The sequence below is a fragment of the Brassica napus genome, chromosome C2, assembly GCF_020379485.1.
Source record: "Brassica napus cultivar Da-Ae chromosome C2, Da-Ae, whole genome shotgun sequence".
Taxonomy (NCBI): Eukaryota; Viridiplantae; Streptophyta; class Magnoliopsida; order Brassicales; family Brassicaceae; genus Brassica; species Brassica napus.
Genome location: NC_063445.1, coordinates 17775335 through 17789138, shown reverse-complemented (window position 1 = coordinate 17789138; position 13804 = coordinate 17775335). Strand labels below are relative to the sequence as shown.

At 42.6% G+C, this 13804-nt stretch overlaps 3 protein-coding genes across 3 annotated transcripts; all 3 read right to left on the bottom strand.

Annotated features, from left to right (window-relative positions):
- Positions 1-2529: 2529 nt before the first annotated feature.
- Positions 2530-3848, bottom strand: LOC106368394. The gene has a single exon (XM_013808345.3). It carries the CDS (start codon positions 3580-3582, stop codon positions 2725-2727), a length of 858 nt encoding a protein of 285 aa, XP_013663799.1. The 5' UTR covers positions 3583-3848; the 3' UTR covers positions 2530-2724.
- Positions 3849-4855: 1007 nt separating this feature from the next.
- LOC125581800 lies at positions 4856-6614 on the bottom strand. Its single transcript, XM_048747826.1, has 4 exons — positions 6440-6614; positions 6164-6365; positions 5760-5817; positions 4856-5093 (listed from the first exon to the last, which is right to left on the bottom strand). Exons 1-4 carry the CDS (start codon positions 6612-6614, stop codon positions 4860-4862), a joined length of 669 nt encoding a protein of 222 aa, XP_048603783.1. The 3' UTR covers positions 4856-4859.
- Positions 6559-13591, bottom strand: LOC111204234 (transposon Tf2-1 polyprotein). The gene is made up of 4 exons (XM_048747825.1): positions 13357-13591; positions 12631-12688; positions 10122-11451; positions 6559-10041 (listed from the first exon to the last, which is right to left on the bottom strand). The coding sequence occupies exons 3-4, from the start codon at positions 11449-11451 to the stop codon at positions 6659-6661; spliced, it is 4713 nt and encodes a 1570-aa protein (XP_048603782.1). The 5' UTR covers positions 12631-12688; positions 13357-13591; the 3' UTR covers positions 6559-6658.
- Between the last annotated feature and the right edge of the window lie 213 nt (positions 13592-13804).

Sequence of the window (13804 nt, the reverse complement as noted above, 5' to 3'; positions counted from 1 at the left end):
CTCGAACCCAATCTGTCTTCCACGCGCTTCGCCGTCGATCGACACCATAGGGTGTGTGTTGATTATTGCCTTCGCCCATCGATCGGTAGTCATGGTCGATGGTCAGCTTCGGGCCTTTGTCATTTTATCTCCAAAATGCACCAAAATCACCACTTTCCTCCAAATCACTCCAAAACCTGAAAATATATTGAAAAGACTCCAAAACAACTATAAAATATTTAAAAACACCTATATATCATAGCTAAAAATGGGTAAAATCCATGGTATATCATTAACGTTCAAGTTGATTCTTTTGATTTACTATATGTAAATTTTGTAAAATTCGATTATTGAGTATATGTTATATTATATGAAGTTTAAAGTGTTATTATAGTACTTGTGCATATTTAACGAATCAGGTGTTACCTAATTTATACATATTTTTAAATCTTAAACCCTAAATTCGCCGAGAATCCGTCGGGAATACTTGACAGAATTGCCAACGGATTTAATAAAAATAACTATTAATTTAAATTTGTCTGGAATCTATTGGAAACTCCCAATGAATTTAATAAAATAAATATTTTTAAAAATATTTGAAACTTTTTTGGAAATTTCTAACTGGTTTTCTGAGGATTTTTGTTTTATAATATTTTATGTAAATCCGTTGGAATTTCCTCACGGATTCCCGAAAGACTTAACAAAAAAATGAAAATCCATCGGGAATTTGTCAAAAACTTCCTACAGATTCCTGACGGATTTACATTATTTTGTCGATATTTGGTCCGGAAATCCATCAAAATTCTTCTTGGATTTTATTATATTGGAAATTCTTATGTTTTCTTGTAGTGTTTGTAACAAAATTTTGATGGAAAATCTGCTTTGAAGTGATTCACAAAGCTTGAATGCATCAAGAATATGGGATATGATAGCTTCTTTATGTAGCAGATAACAGCCGGGCTATTAGAGCGGGAATCATCTTCAGGGAAATATGAGTTGATCATATAATTTCAAGCAATCCAATGAGCAAGCTTAGGATTTGAAGAAGGTTTAATGATTGTGTCATAAACAAAACCAATCCTTTACTTAGTTTGAAGAGAGTTTCAAAACTTAGTAAAACATTATACATAACTCTCTACAGAGTTCCTCTTTGTATGAAACATGAAAATTATACGGAGATTTCGACAGAGTAATGTCCTTCCATTGTAAAAGTAGAAGAATAATTAGTCGACATATTTGAAAATATTATATTGTAGTAGTAGATAAGAAGTTAGTATGTATAGAATTTGCGGAAGTGAAAAATATCAAAGCGATTGAAAAAAATTAATCGGAGATTCAATTATGCTCTGATACTTATATATTATGAATGAAAAATTGATTTTATTAATGTATAAAGAAGAATATATGTACAAATTTGTAAAACTTAATCTTAATTGGGATAACTTAGATAGATTACACCAAATATATTATGTAATATTTAATAAGATAGAATATTTTCTTATTTCTGTATATCAATAGAAATTTTTCTACTTTTTATATGCTCTGACACTGTCGTGGCCCTGCTGCCATAGTTGAAGATGATCTAGCTTATTTGATGTCAACAACGAGGTGGTGAGAGTGAAAGAGGTTGAGTTGTGGATTTGATTTTACCAAAAAAGTTTAGTATTGTCGATCAGCGTTAGGAGAAGATTAAACAACTGATGCTTGTTCCTAACTTTCGAAATTAGTCGGGGTTTTACAATTTGAATGATCCATGTCATAAAAAGAAATCTAGCTAATTTGTCAGTATAAACTAAATCAATGAGAAACGTAAAAAAAAACTACTAACACAAATACTAGTCTGGTCACTACATAACAATCACATCATTATTATTTTGTTAATTAGTTATAGTTCATTCTTTGTTTTTCTAACTATTTGACTAAAAGAATAAACATATAAGCCCAGCTCTTGGCTAAGGAGTGAGACGGTCAAGTCCAGTGATGCTGAATCTACTCAAGGTTAGCACCATTTCGGTGTTGAAGAATTGGTTCGAGTCCGGAATGCATATCTTTAGGCGACTAATGCTTGGTTTCTAAATGTTAAATTTTGATTAGTTTCAGTTTATCTTCGGACTTTCCGTTGTTCACTCGTGTGGTCGAATTTAGGGGTCTAAGAGATAGTGTTTTCCGAGTCGTGGGGAATGCTCGTGCTCATTGGGTAGAATTACAACAGAGTCTCGATCGGGTAGCGTAGGATCCATCTATGTCTTCCTGCGCGATATTAGATCACTTTGTTTGTAAATGTGGTTGAATCCTTTGTGGTTAAGATTATGTACTATTCCTTTGGTTAATGAAAAGTTGAAGTTGAGCTAAAAAAAAAAAAAAAGCCCAGCTCTTCTTGTGTGCTCTCACGACCTTGTGAGCGACTTAAAAAGCCATTTAAAGTCATTATTCACACGATTCACTTACTACATCTTATCTTTATTACTTTACCACATATTATCTTATTTCTTGATAGATTTATATACACGAGATGATACATTTAATAATACTCTAATCTAACCCCAGAGATCCAATCAAACGAGGCGTTCCTATTCGTGTTTTTTTTTTTGGTTTTTGAAAATACAGACAAAACTCACATGATGTCTAATCTTCACATGTGCTGTCGATATTCCTTCATTATACAACAAACAGTAGAAATAAAAAGAAAAGACATTTTCTGTTTACATTTTTCTCTCCTCAGGCCACAAAAGACAAAAGATGTTTTCATGATATTGTCTTCCTGTTCATGTTACCATTACAGAGCGACACAATGCTGAAAAATCCGTCGGCAACATTCGAGATGAACGCCGGTGGTGGGAAATTTAAGACCGGACTAACTCGAATGCCACCGTTTCCGTTACCGAAGCTGTTTTTGGCGGGTTGTTTCTTGTAAGGGAGTGAAGATGAGAGCGAAGATGATCTTCTGAGAGAAGTTTGTTTGGGAAGATTGTGGGTCTTGTAAGGGTTACTAGATTCCTTGGGGAGAAAGTTACGTTTAGGGTTCAGAGCAGAGCCTGTGGAGTTGCTTCGCGACAGGAAATGAAGCGATCTGATGCTATTTCGGCTCTTGTCATAGTTGAGACTTATGCTTCTCTTGAACTGCAAGAACAGTCCCTTTGGCTTGTTTTCAAAATCAGAGTCAGGATTCAACAGAAGCTCTTTGAGTCTCATGATCTTTTTTTCTGGTGCTGATCTCTGGTTGTTGAACGATGATGAAGAAGAGGAGGAGGAAGAAGATGATGATGATGAGAGCGAAGCTGATCTTTGAACCTGAAAGGTTACTTTCTTGATCTGGACGGGAAGGATCTTGCCATCGGAGAAGAGCTCATCAGCCGGAGACACATCTTGAACAGAACAACTCGAGCCAAAGCAGAAATCAAACTCCGAACCTGAATCAAGAAGTGTTGAGTCTAATCTGACTTCACCGTCTGTAGAGTCTAAATCGTAGGACAAAGAGTTTCTTGGGCTGGTTCCAGAACCAGGAGCCTCCGTACAAGAAACCTCAATAGCCATAACCTCCATAACCTCCCTACGCTTTCTTGCCCTCTCTCTCTCTTTTAACCTGCCTTCTTCTTGTATCATTCAAGAGCCAATGCCCGGGAAAGGTATAAAGAGACCCTGATGATTTGAAAAGAGCGTTAAAAGAATCAAGAATGACGAATATTTTGAAGTCAAAGTATAGAGGAAAAAAATGAAGCTTCTAAAGTCAAAAATGGCTGCTGCTTCAACTTTTCTTTTGTAGGTTGTCTTACGAAAGAGAAGAATAATGAGGAGACAATATGAGATGGAAGGATTAATCAGATGTTTGTTTACCCTAATGGGTTTCACAATAAAACGAAAAAAAAAAGAAAAAGAAGAAAAGATAAAGGAGGAGGTAAAAGGAGGAGGTAAAGAACAAAATAAATAATTTTTTTTTTCGAAACACTAAAAAAAAAAAACGTAGTTGCTTAAAACGTCTAATTTTGATCTATTTGCCTAAACCAATATAAAAAGATACCTATTATATATGTCATTGTTCGTAAAAGATGCTTAAAACGTAGTTGTGCAGTTTATGCGACATAAAATATTGTTGATGTGTCGAATCTAACCGACTTTAGTAAATTTTGGTAACTGTTTGACCGATGAATTTTTTTTTTGTTTGAGTTATTTATATCAATATTATTAAGAGAAATTCTCTAAAATATTCATTTTTAAGTTTCTGTCACAAAAATAGCTTTCAATGAAGAAAATGACCAAAATAAGTTTTATTAAAGAATTTAGAGTTAAAGGGTGGTCTTGGGATATGGTTTCAAATTTAAAAAAATAAAAAATAAATATTACAAATTTCAAAATAAAAAAGCCTATTTTGTTCATTTAAAAAAAACTATTTGAAAGAATTACCCTATTAACAATTCAGAATCACTCCTATTATTTACCTTAGACTTTTCCTGGAATATTACTTCTTTTGTCATTGGACCTACTTTAAAAAAAATACAATTATTTCATAACTGCTTCTAATTATATACTAACTCTAACCACGTTCATTCTTTTTCTATAATCTAAGCAGTTACCTTTTTCCCACTTCTAATTATTAATTTACGTAACTGCTTCTAATTATTAATTTACGTTATTGCAGAAACCCAGTAACCAACCTGCATACATAAACTTCACGCTGGGGAGGTAAAAAACATATATGATTTTTTAAGCTATATACAAAAAAATATACAGAAAAAACAAAACAAACAATATAAAACGCGGATCAAGATCTGGTTTAGTGTTAAAATCGAGAATGTGTCCCAGACTTATGCTGCAAGTCGCACGAATACTGTGACACCCGTCACTTTCGAAATAGTAAAAATACTTCGATAAATACAAATATCTTAAATATCCATATATAAATATTTGAAAGTCCACATCCACGCATGAATTCCATAATATAAAATAAAATCCGAAACATAAGGTAAGACATAAACCGAGAATCCAAAATACGAAATACCATAACGATAAAAGTCCAAAGGCCTAGAGGCCCGATAACGATAAAATCGATAAAACGATAGAAGCCCAAAAGCCCAATAGCACCGGTCCGAAAAATCACTCCTGCTCATCGGTCTCACCTGAAAGGGGGAAATAAGGAGGGGTGAGCGACAGGGGAATCGCCCAGTGAGGTATGGGATGCTAAACCGCAAACCACTGACTCAGTTCATAGCACTACAACTATGTAGGCCTAGCTCTAGCATGAGACAATCACGGTGCCTATTACACCACACAGAACAATCACATATGTCTAGTGGACTAGACATGATACAACCAATGCGATAATAGCATATCACATTTCCTCATAAGGATAAAATATATATAACTCTACAGGCGTCGCTAGCACAGTAGTCCACACTGCACCCCGCAAATCTCTAAGGCGTCGTAAGTACAAACGTCTCTGTACCCCCGCAAATCTCCACAAACATGGCAGCCAGTGCAAACGTCTCTGCACCCCGCAAAACTCCTCAAACATAGGCAGCCAGTGCAAACGTCTCTGCACCCCGCAAATCTCCAAAACATGGACTCGCATATATATACATATATATAACAATTCTTAACATCAATCATTTCAATCAACCGTTGAATCCTCTATTATCCTATTTCCGGTTTAACAATCAATAATAATAATAAACAAGCAAGACTCTCAAACAGACTCGATTCACAGAGACGGATCATGTTTCGAAACTAAACTTTCCATAACGGTAGTACTAAACTAGCTCGGGATTTAACGGAGTAGCCCTCACCTTAGCAATGAATAGAAGTGGTATATATGAACTCCAGCTGCTCAAATGGACTCCAAATCTGAAATCAGATCGAAATTTCGAGTCAGAACGCCTTTCGAACGGTTTAAAACGGGTATTTACGGAAAAGTCAACCCGCTGGTCAAAGATTAATTATTTAATTACTTAATTAATTAATTAATTAATTATTTAATTAATTAATCCGGTTTATCCTAACCGATTTCCAATTGATTTAAACCGACCGGTTTAGCCTAACCGAATTGAAATCAATTCAAACCGGCTAACCAACCGGTTAACCGAGTCAACCGAGTTGACTCACCGGGTCGACTCGGCCGAGTTGGCGAGTCGCCGGCGAGTCACCGGTGTCGGTTACCGGCGGCGACGGCGGAGCTACGGCGGGGGCTTACCGGTAAGTTGGCCGGCGGCGACGGCGGAGCTGCGGCGGAGAACGGTGGTCCGGCGGCGGCGCGTGGAACTCACGCGCGCGCAGAGGCGAATCTTCGGGGGGCGCGTACGGCTTCGTCCAGGCTCCGATCGCGACGCGGTTGGTGTCTACGGCTTCGTCTTGACGAGAGGAACACGATGACGGCCTTGGATGCACGAGATTCACTACGGTTAGAAAGTTATGATCGATTTACTAAAACGACCGAAACATAACTCAAAACATGGCGGTTTCCGGTTACCTCGAGCTGCGGTTGATGGTGATGACGAGCTTGATGACGTCCTGGCGTGCGGTGGCTCCGGCGAGGACTCTTGGTGAGCTTCTTCTCTCTCTCTCTCTCTCTCTCTCTCTCTCTCTCTCTCTCTCTTTAAAGAAAAATGACTTGACCCTTGGGCAAAGCCTAGGGTTGGGGTCATTACAATTCTCCCCTACTTACAAGGAATTCGTCCCCGAATTCAATTCATAAGTTGTCATGTCCAATGTCAACCCGGAAAAGCTCCGGATAATCAATCCTCATCTGGGGCTCGGACTCCCAAGTTTCTTCCTGAATACCATCTCTCTCCCAACGAACTTTGACCAACATAGTCATCATACCATCATCTGCTTTCACTTGGCGATCCAATAGCTCTACTGGCTGACACGGCGCACGCAAATTCCTACCAAGGTCACTGGGCGGCTGCTGCAAAATGAGCTCTGGTTCTCTCACGACTTTCCTCAAAACCGAAACATGAAACACGTCATGGAAATCTGATAACTCTTCGGATAAATCCAATCGGTAAGCAACTGCTCCAATTCGCTCCAAAATGGGATATGGTCCCATATATCTCGGTTTAAGCTTCTTCAGCTTCCGAGTCTTAGATCCTCCCTGAAATGTCCTCATTTTCAGGTATACCAGGTCGCCAACCTGGAACTCCAAATCTTTACGCCGCTTATCTGCATAACTCTTCTGACGGTCATGGGCTTCCCTAAGCCGCATCTTAAGCATCTCAACCTGCTCAACTGTCTCTTGAACCATTGCAGGTTCTATCTCACGTCGCTCCCCCACTTCGGTCCAACAAAGCGGTGTGCGACAAGGCCTACCATAAAGAGCCTCATATGGTGCCATCTTAATGCTCGAGTGATAACTATTATTGTAGGCGAACTCCGTTAGGGGTAGGTACTTTGCCCAACTCCCTTCCCAATCCAAAACACAAGCTCTAAGCATATCCTCCAAAGTCTGAATCGTCCTCTCTGACTGACCGTCTGTCTGCGGGTGATAAGCCGTACTCATATGCACTTTCGTCCCAAGCGCCTTCTGGAAGGCTCTCCAAAATTCGGACGTAAACTTTGTATCTCGATCTGATACAATGCTGACAGGAACTCCATGCAATCTCACAATCTCGCTGATGTAAGTCTGTGCTAACTGATCAGCTCTGTCCGTCTTCTTAATAGCTAGAAAATGGGCTGACTTGGTAAGTCTATCCACGATTACCCAGATGGCATTCTTTCCTCCTAAGGTGGTTGGCAACCCCGTCACAAAATCCATAGTTACCATGTCCCATTTCCACTCTGGCAATGGCAGGTTCTGCAATAACCCGCTAGGCACCTGATGCTCGGCCTTGACCATCTGACACGTCTGACACTGCGATATAAATGAAGCAACATCCCTCTTCATGCCAAGCCAATGATAATAACGCTTGAGATCCTTGTACATCTTGGTGTTTCCTGGATGAATAGAGAAACGCGAGTGGTGTGCCTGCTGCAAGATTTCCTTTTTTAACAACTCATCATTAGGCACACAAACCCGGTTCCGATACATGAACATCCCACTCGAAGCTGTATGATATCCAATACTCTCAATCTCGATCTGCTTACACAAAGCCTTATCAGCATCCTGAGCCTTACGCACTTTCCATAACAAATCTGCTTGCTCCACAGCCTCGAGGCCAACTGCCTCACCTTCCACGGTAGTGGCACACAATTTGAGACTAGCAAGTGTCCTAGTAAACTCTTGAACCTCCTTGGTTCCTGAAACATCGCTCCTGCGCCTGCTCAAGGCATCTGCTACTTGATTAGCTTTTCCCGGATGATAAGCAATATCCAGGTTGTAGTCTGCTAACAACTCGACCCACCTACGCTGCCTCAAATTCAAATCCGCCTGAGTGAAGATATATTTCAAACTCTTATGGTCCGTGAAGATCTTCACCTTCTCCCCATATAAATATGATCTCCAGATCTTCAGTGCAAATACAACTGCTGCTAACTCTAAATCATGCGTAGGATAGTTGACCTCGTGAGGCCTCAACTGACGTGATGCATATGCAATGACCTGACCTTCCTGCATCAATACACATCCTAAACCAGTGCCTGACGCATCAGTGTAAACCTCATATGGTATCCCTGGCCTCGGGAGTACCAAAACGGGCGCATGGGTCAGCTGTCGCTTTAACTCAGTGAAACTCCTCGAGCAATCGTCTGACCAATCAAACTTGACGTCTTTGCCCGTCAGCTTCGTCATTGGCTTTGCAATGCTAGCAAAACTCTTGACGTACTTCCTGTAGTACCCCGCCAAACCGAGAAAACTGCGGATCTCCGTAGCATTCTTTGGCGTCGGCCACTCTGAAATGGCGGTAATCTTCTCCTGATCTACGGCAACTCCTGCTTCTGAAATCACATGGCCCAAAAATCCAATCTTCCTCTGCCAAAAGCTACACTTACTCAGCTTGGCAAACAACTGGTGTTCCCGAAGCTTATCCAGCACAATCCTCAAATGCTCAGCATGCTCTTCTCTACTCCGAGAATAAACCAAAATGTCGTCGATGAAAACGATCACACACTTATCCAAGTGCTCCCGAAACACATCATTCATAAGCTTCATGAACGCTGCCGGTGCGTTCGTCAATCCAAATGGCATCACCACAAACTCATAATGCCCATAGCGTGTACGGAAGGCCGTCTTCCGCACATCTCCATCAGCTATCGCAATCTGGTGGTATCCCGATGCCAAGTCAATCTTAGAGAACCAAGAAGCTCCCTGCAACTGGTCCAACAACTCGTCAATACGCGGAAGCGGATACTTATTCTTGATGGTCACTTTGTTCAGACCTCTATAGTCGATACAAAGTCTGAAACTCCCATCTTTCTTTTTCACGAACAACACTGGTGCTCCCCACGGTGAAGTACTCGGCCTGATAAATCCCTTATCTGATAACTCTTCCAACTGTTTCTTCAATTCCGCCATCTCAGCTGGTGCAAGGCGGTATGGGGCTCGTGAAACTGGTGTTGCTCCTGGCTCCACCTCGATCGCAAGAACGTCTGCTCTAGCTGGTGGCGGCCCTTTTAAAGCCTCAAAAACGTCTTCGTACTCGGAAACCACTGGAATGTCATGCAGCTCCTGCTGACCATCCTCCTTAACCATCGAAATGGTCGCCAAAAATCCTTCTGCTCCTCTCTCCAGTAGCTCATCTGCGCGCAACATGGAGACAATGGAAATTCCATGGTGCGTCTTAATCCCCTGGAATATGATCTTCCCTTCTGCTCTGGGGATATGGACTCTCGCTCTCGGACAATCCAGTACTACTTGATGTCGTGACAACCAATCCATTCCAAGTATAACATCGTAGCAGCTCATCTCCAGTTCCGTCAAATCTCCGAGCAACTCAACTCCTCCAAGAATAACTGGTACATTGCGATGGACGCCGACTGCTCCCAATCTCTCCGTGCCGGCAGTCTGAATCTTCTTAGCCTTCGGTTCGAATACACCCCGAAAAGGCCAAGACTGGGCTAAGCGTGGACTCACAAAACTATGAGAGGCTCCCGTGTCGAATAAGGTGTGAGCTGACTTTCCTCCAACCAAAACCGATCCTACACAAGATTTTGCTAACTACACATGGCATCCACAAACCAAATTACTCAAACACAACAAGTATGAAAAAGTCACATACCCGCTATCGGCTCAGCTCCCTGGGGATCTCCAACTGCAAAGACACGTGGAGCGATGGCTAGACGCTTCGGTGGTGGTGGAAGTGCCGCATTGCCTCTCCTCGGACAATCTCTGTAGATGTGACCCGGCTGGTTGCAGCCGTAACAGTTCCTCGTTGCCACTGCTGGTGCTACTGCTGCTGCTGGTGTTGCAACCTGAGTTCGTGGTGGCTTCCTACAGTTCTTCGCAAGATGCCCAAACTGATCGCAATTATAGCACTGGAAACATTCCCCAAAATGGTGGCGACGACAACGCCCACAACGGGGTGCTCCAGTCTGCTCCCAAGGCCTCTTCTGCGACCCCGAAGCCCCTCCTGCCTTAGGCTGAACTGCTTTGGAGAACTTCTGCTCCTCACCCATACATTTCTCCTGCACAGCCGCCTTCTCTACCAGATCCTCCAAACTGGTGTAGGTAACCACACTGCACCTACCACGAAGCTCTACTCGCATCCCATCTAAGAACCTCCTGATCAGATCCTCCTCATCTATGTTGTTACCCACAAATCTGCGGAGCTGGTTAAACTCCCGCTCATACTCCCTGACAGACTTTGCACCCTGTCTCAAATGCTCGAAATCATTCTTCTTCTCATGCAAAGCTTCCCTCGGAAAATACTTCTTGTTGAACGCGTAAAGAAAATCATCATATGTCAGCTCGCCACGGTGCATCAATCTCACTCCATCCCACCAGATTGATGCATCTCCGCGCAAATACAACTCAGCGATGTTTAGCTTGAGCCTTGGTGGGCACGAGATGGTCTTCAAACACTTATCCAAATTGTGCTTCCAATCGTGAGCAACTGTAGGTTCCGTCGTTCCAGTGAAATGCTCCAAACTCACATACTTCATCTGTCCCAACACCCTGATAAATGTCTCATCAACCTCGGGCACCTGAACTGGGAAAGCAGGTGGCGGCGGTGGAACCTGAAAAACTCCTGGAACCGGCTGAACAGGAACCTGAGGGTACTGCTGGACTGGAGCCGGCTGATGTGGAACCTGATGATAATGCTGAACCTGAACTGGTGGAGCCTGCTGCATGCGAATCTGCGGACCCTGCTGTACTGCAGCCATCTGTCTGGCAACCTCCTGAGCAGCTATTCGGGCAGCCTCCTGGGCAGCTTGCTGGACTGTCTCCTGTGCAGCCTGCCTAGCCGCATCCTGAACCATCTGTCTCAAAGCATCCTGATCAATAGGCGGAGCCGCCTGCTGCGGAACTGCGGGCTGGACATGCTCATCCTCAGCCTCTCTAGCAACTCTGGCAGTCTGAGTACGAACAACTCTCTTCCTGGGCGCCATCTGAAAGAAAAGCGAAAAAGTTAACTTATGCCGATCTGTGGATACCAACATTTAAGAAGGAGTGATACCGAACGGAAAGGTGCTATTTATTTTTATTTTCAAAGTTCCCAGATCCCTGAAAATATTTTGAAATCGTTTAAAACCGTCAAAACCGAATAAAACCAGGTCTCCAAAAATCGCCATCCCGGGTCGGAGCCGGGACGGAACCCGCTCTGATACCAAATTGTGACACCCGTCACTTTCGAAATAGTAAAAATACTTCGATAAATACAAATATCTTAAATATCCATATATAAATATTTGAAAGTCCACATCCACGCATGAATTCCATAATATAAAATAAAATCCGAAACATAAGGTACGACATAAACCGAGAATCCAAAATACGAAATACCATAACGATAAAAGTCCAAAGGCCTAGAGGCCCGATAACGATAAAATCGATAAAACGATAGAAGCCCAAAAGCCCAATAGCACCGGTCCGAAAAATCACTCCTGCTCATCGGTCTCACCTGAAAGGGGGAAATAAGGAGGGGTGAGCGACAGGGGAATCGCCCAGTGAGGTATGGGATGCTAAACCGCAAACCACTGACTCAGTTCATAGCACTACAACTATGTAGGCCTAGCTCTAGCATGAGACAATCACGGTGCCTATTACACCACACAGAACAATCACATATGTCTAGTGGACTAGACATGATACAACCAATGCGATAATAGCATATCACATTTCCTCATAAGGATAAAAATATATATAACTCTACAGGCGTCGCTAGCACAGTAGTCCACACTGCACCCCGCAAATCTCTAAGGCGTCGTAAGTACAAACGTCTCTGTACCCCCGCAAATCTCCACAAACATGGCAGCCAGTGCAAACGTCTCTGCACCCCGCAAAACTCCTCAAACATAGGCAGCCAGTGCAAACGTCTCTGCACCCCGCAAATCTCCAAAACATGGACTCGCATATATATACATATATATAACAATTCTTAACATCAATCATTTCAATCAACCGTTGAATCCTCTATTATCCTATTTCCGGTTTAACAATCAATAATAATAATAAACAAGCAAGACTCTCAAACAGACTCGATTCACAGAGACGGATCATGTTTCGAAACTAAACTTTCCATAACGGTAGTACTAAACTAGCTCGGGATTTAACGGAGTAGCCCTCACCTTAGCAATGAAGAGAAGTGGTATATATGAACTCCAGCTGCTCAAATGGACTCCAAATCTGAAATCAGATCGAAATTTCGAGTCAGAACGCCTTTCGAACGGTTTAAAACGGGTATTTACGGAAAAGTCAACCCGCTGGTCAAAGATTAATTATTTAATTAATTAATTAATTAATTAATTAATTAATTAATTATTTAATTAATTAATCCGGTTTATCCTAACCGATTTCCAATTGATTTAAACCGACCGGTTTAGCCTAACCGAATTGAAATCAATTCAAACCGGCTAACCAACCGGTTAACCGAGTCAACCGAGTTGACTCACCGGGTCGACTCGGCCGAGTTGGCGAGTCGCCGGCGAGTCACCGGTGTCGGTCACCGGCGGCGACGGCGGAGCTACGGCGGCGGCTTACCGGTAAATTGGCCGGCGGCGACGGCGGAGCTGCGGCGGAGAACGGTGGTCCGGCGGCGACGGCGGAGCTGCGGCGGAGAACGGTGGTCCGGCGGCGGCGCGTGGAACTCACGCGCGCGCAGAGGCGAATCTTCGGGGGGCGCGTACGGCTTCGTCCAGGCTCCGATCGCGACGCGGTTGGTGTCTACGGCTTCGTCTTGACGAGAGGAACACGATGACGGCCTTGGATGCACGAGATTCACTACGGTTAGAAAGTTATGATCGATTTACTAAAACGACCGAAACATAACTCAAAACATGGCGGTTTCTGGTTACCTCGAGCTGCGGTTGATGGTGATGACGAGCTTGATGACGTCCTGGCGTGCGGTGGCTCCGGCGAGGACTCTTGGTGAGCTTCTTCCCTCTCTCTCTCTCTCTCTCTCTCTCTCTCTCTCTCTCTCTCTCTCTCTCTCTCTCTCTAAAGAAAAAATGACTTGACCCTTGGGGCAAAGCCTAGGGTTGGGGTCATTACAAATACACTGAACGTCGATCACTTTGCGGTCCTCGCAGAGCAAACTATACAATTACCTAGTGATTCCTTCTGTTTATCTTTTACATTATTTGTTGGAAATGACATATGATCATAGTGTCTGTATTTGAATCTACGTAGTAACACAATAATTAATTGCCCGAGTGTATCATCTGATACAGACCCGGCCTTGAAAAACCCAAAAAAATTATGGACCGGAAGCTCAACAAAAAAAAAAGGCTGCCAACAGAATTC